This window comes from Ailuropoda melanoleuca, chromosome 10 (assembly GCF_002007445.2).
Source record: "Ailuropoda melanoleuca isolate Jingjing chromosome 10, ASM200744v2, whole genome shotgun sequence".
Lineage (NCBI taxonomy): Eukaryota > Metazoa > Chordata > Mammalia > Carnivora > Ursidae > Ailuropoda > Ailuropoda melanoleuca.
The window spans coordinates 15,729,264-15,730,525 of NC_048227.1; the positions used below are offsets into that span (position 1 = coordinate 15,729,264).

The window sequence follows — 1,262 nt, forward strand, 5'->3', positions numbered from 1 at the left end:
CCGGGCCCGCCGCCCCCACAGCTCCAGGCGCCCCGGGCCCTGAAGCTCAGAATCCAGATCGGCCAGAGCCCGCTGCTGCCAGCAATGCCGTCCCTCCCCGTCCCCCCGCCGCCCAGGACCCCCCGATCCCCGCACCTTGAGGCGCGTATGGGCTTCGGCGGCGGGCAGCAGGCGGTGGCCGCGGTGCGAACCGAGCGAGGCGCACACGCCGCACACGAGCGCGCGGTCCTGCTCGCAGTAAATGCTGAGCGGGTCGAGGTGCTCCTCGCAGTGGCCCTGCGGCACCTGCGCCAGCCCCTCCACCAGGCGCGCCAGCTGCAGGTTGGTGCTGAGCGCCTGCGGCCGCGTGAGCGCCTGGCAGCACGGGCAGGGCACCGTGCCGTCGGCCGCCGGCTCCCCCGCCACGCGGCTCAGGCAGGCGCGGCAGAAGCTGTGGCCGCACTCGGCCGTCACGGGCGCGTCGAACAGCTGCAGGCACAGCGGGCAGGACAGCTCCTGGTGCAGGAGGCCCGGCGCAGCCGACATGACGGACCTGAGCAGGGGAGGGGTCAGTCAGGGAGGCTCAGCCCGGCTGCGACCTAGGCCCGGCCGCAGCCCCAGACGGGGAGGATCCCCGGCCCGTAAAGACCTCCCGTCTCATACAGAAAAGGACCCCGGGTCTGGCCAACGGGCAGGGGGACACTCGGTTTCGATCCCAAAAGCAGTCTCAGTTGAGTTTCTCAGCTCCAGCCCCCCAAATAGCCATGAACAGGGACCTTGTCTCAGTCCCAGCTCCTAAGCAGGAGTCCAGGTTGCAGTCCTTCCCCTGTCTTAGCCCCAGGCCTCAGCCCCTGCCGCAAATTCCCCAGAGCCCCCAACCCCTACCCTCCTACCTCTCCAGGAGCCCCAGGCCTCCCTTCCCCCATATCTCCAGGCCCTCCCTTCCCCCATATCTCCAGACCCACAGGACTCACAGGTCTGCTCGGAGATCTTGAGCAAAAAGAGACTCCCAGGAGGCCCGCTCAAGGTCAGGCCTAACGTTAGGGGCAGTTAGAGCTGTGTCCGAAGACAGGCAAAGGGCAAACAGCAAGCTCAGAGCAAGGACAGGGGACTCAGAGGGTGAACACCACCGGTGAGGGCACAGAGTGAATCGCAGACAGACCCTCCCAGACTGAGTCCTGGCCCCAGGACTATATTTAGTTCTCCTGCCCACCCCTTTCCATCACTTCTGGAAACCGTTCTAAAAGTGAGGACTGAGTGGTCAGCGGACAAGCATCACATGT

General features: G+C 66.5%; 1 protein-coding gene across 1 annotated transcript in view; it reads right to left on the bottom strand.

Moving 5' to 3' along the window:
- Nucleotides 1–1,262, bottom strand: part of TRIM72 (tripartite motif containing 72) — an 8,680-nt gene extending 7,418 nt beyond the window's left edge. The window contains exons 1-2 of the mRNA XM_034670077.1: nt 954–1,262; nt 136–532 (exon numbers count right to left, since the gene is read on the bottom strand). Of these exons, the coding sequence (XP_034525968.1) occupies nt 136–525 (390 nt within the window). The 5' untranslated portion in view covers nt 526–532; nt 954–1,262. The remainder of the gene's footprint in view (nt 1–135; nt 533–953) is intronic.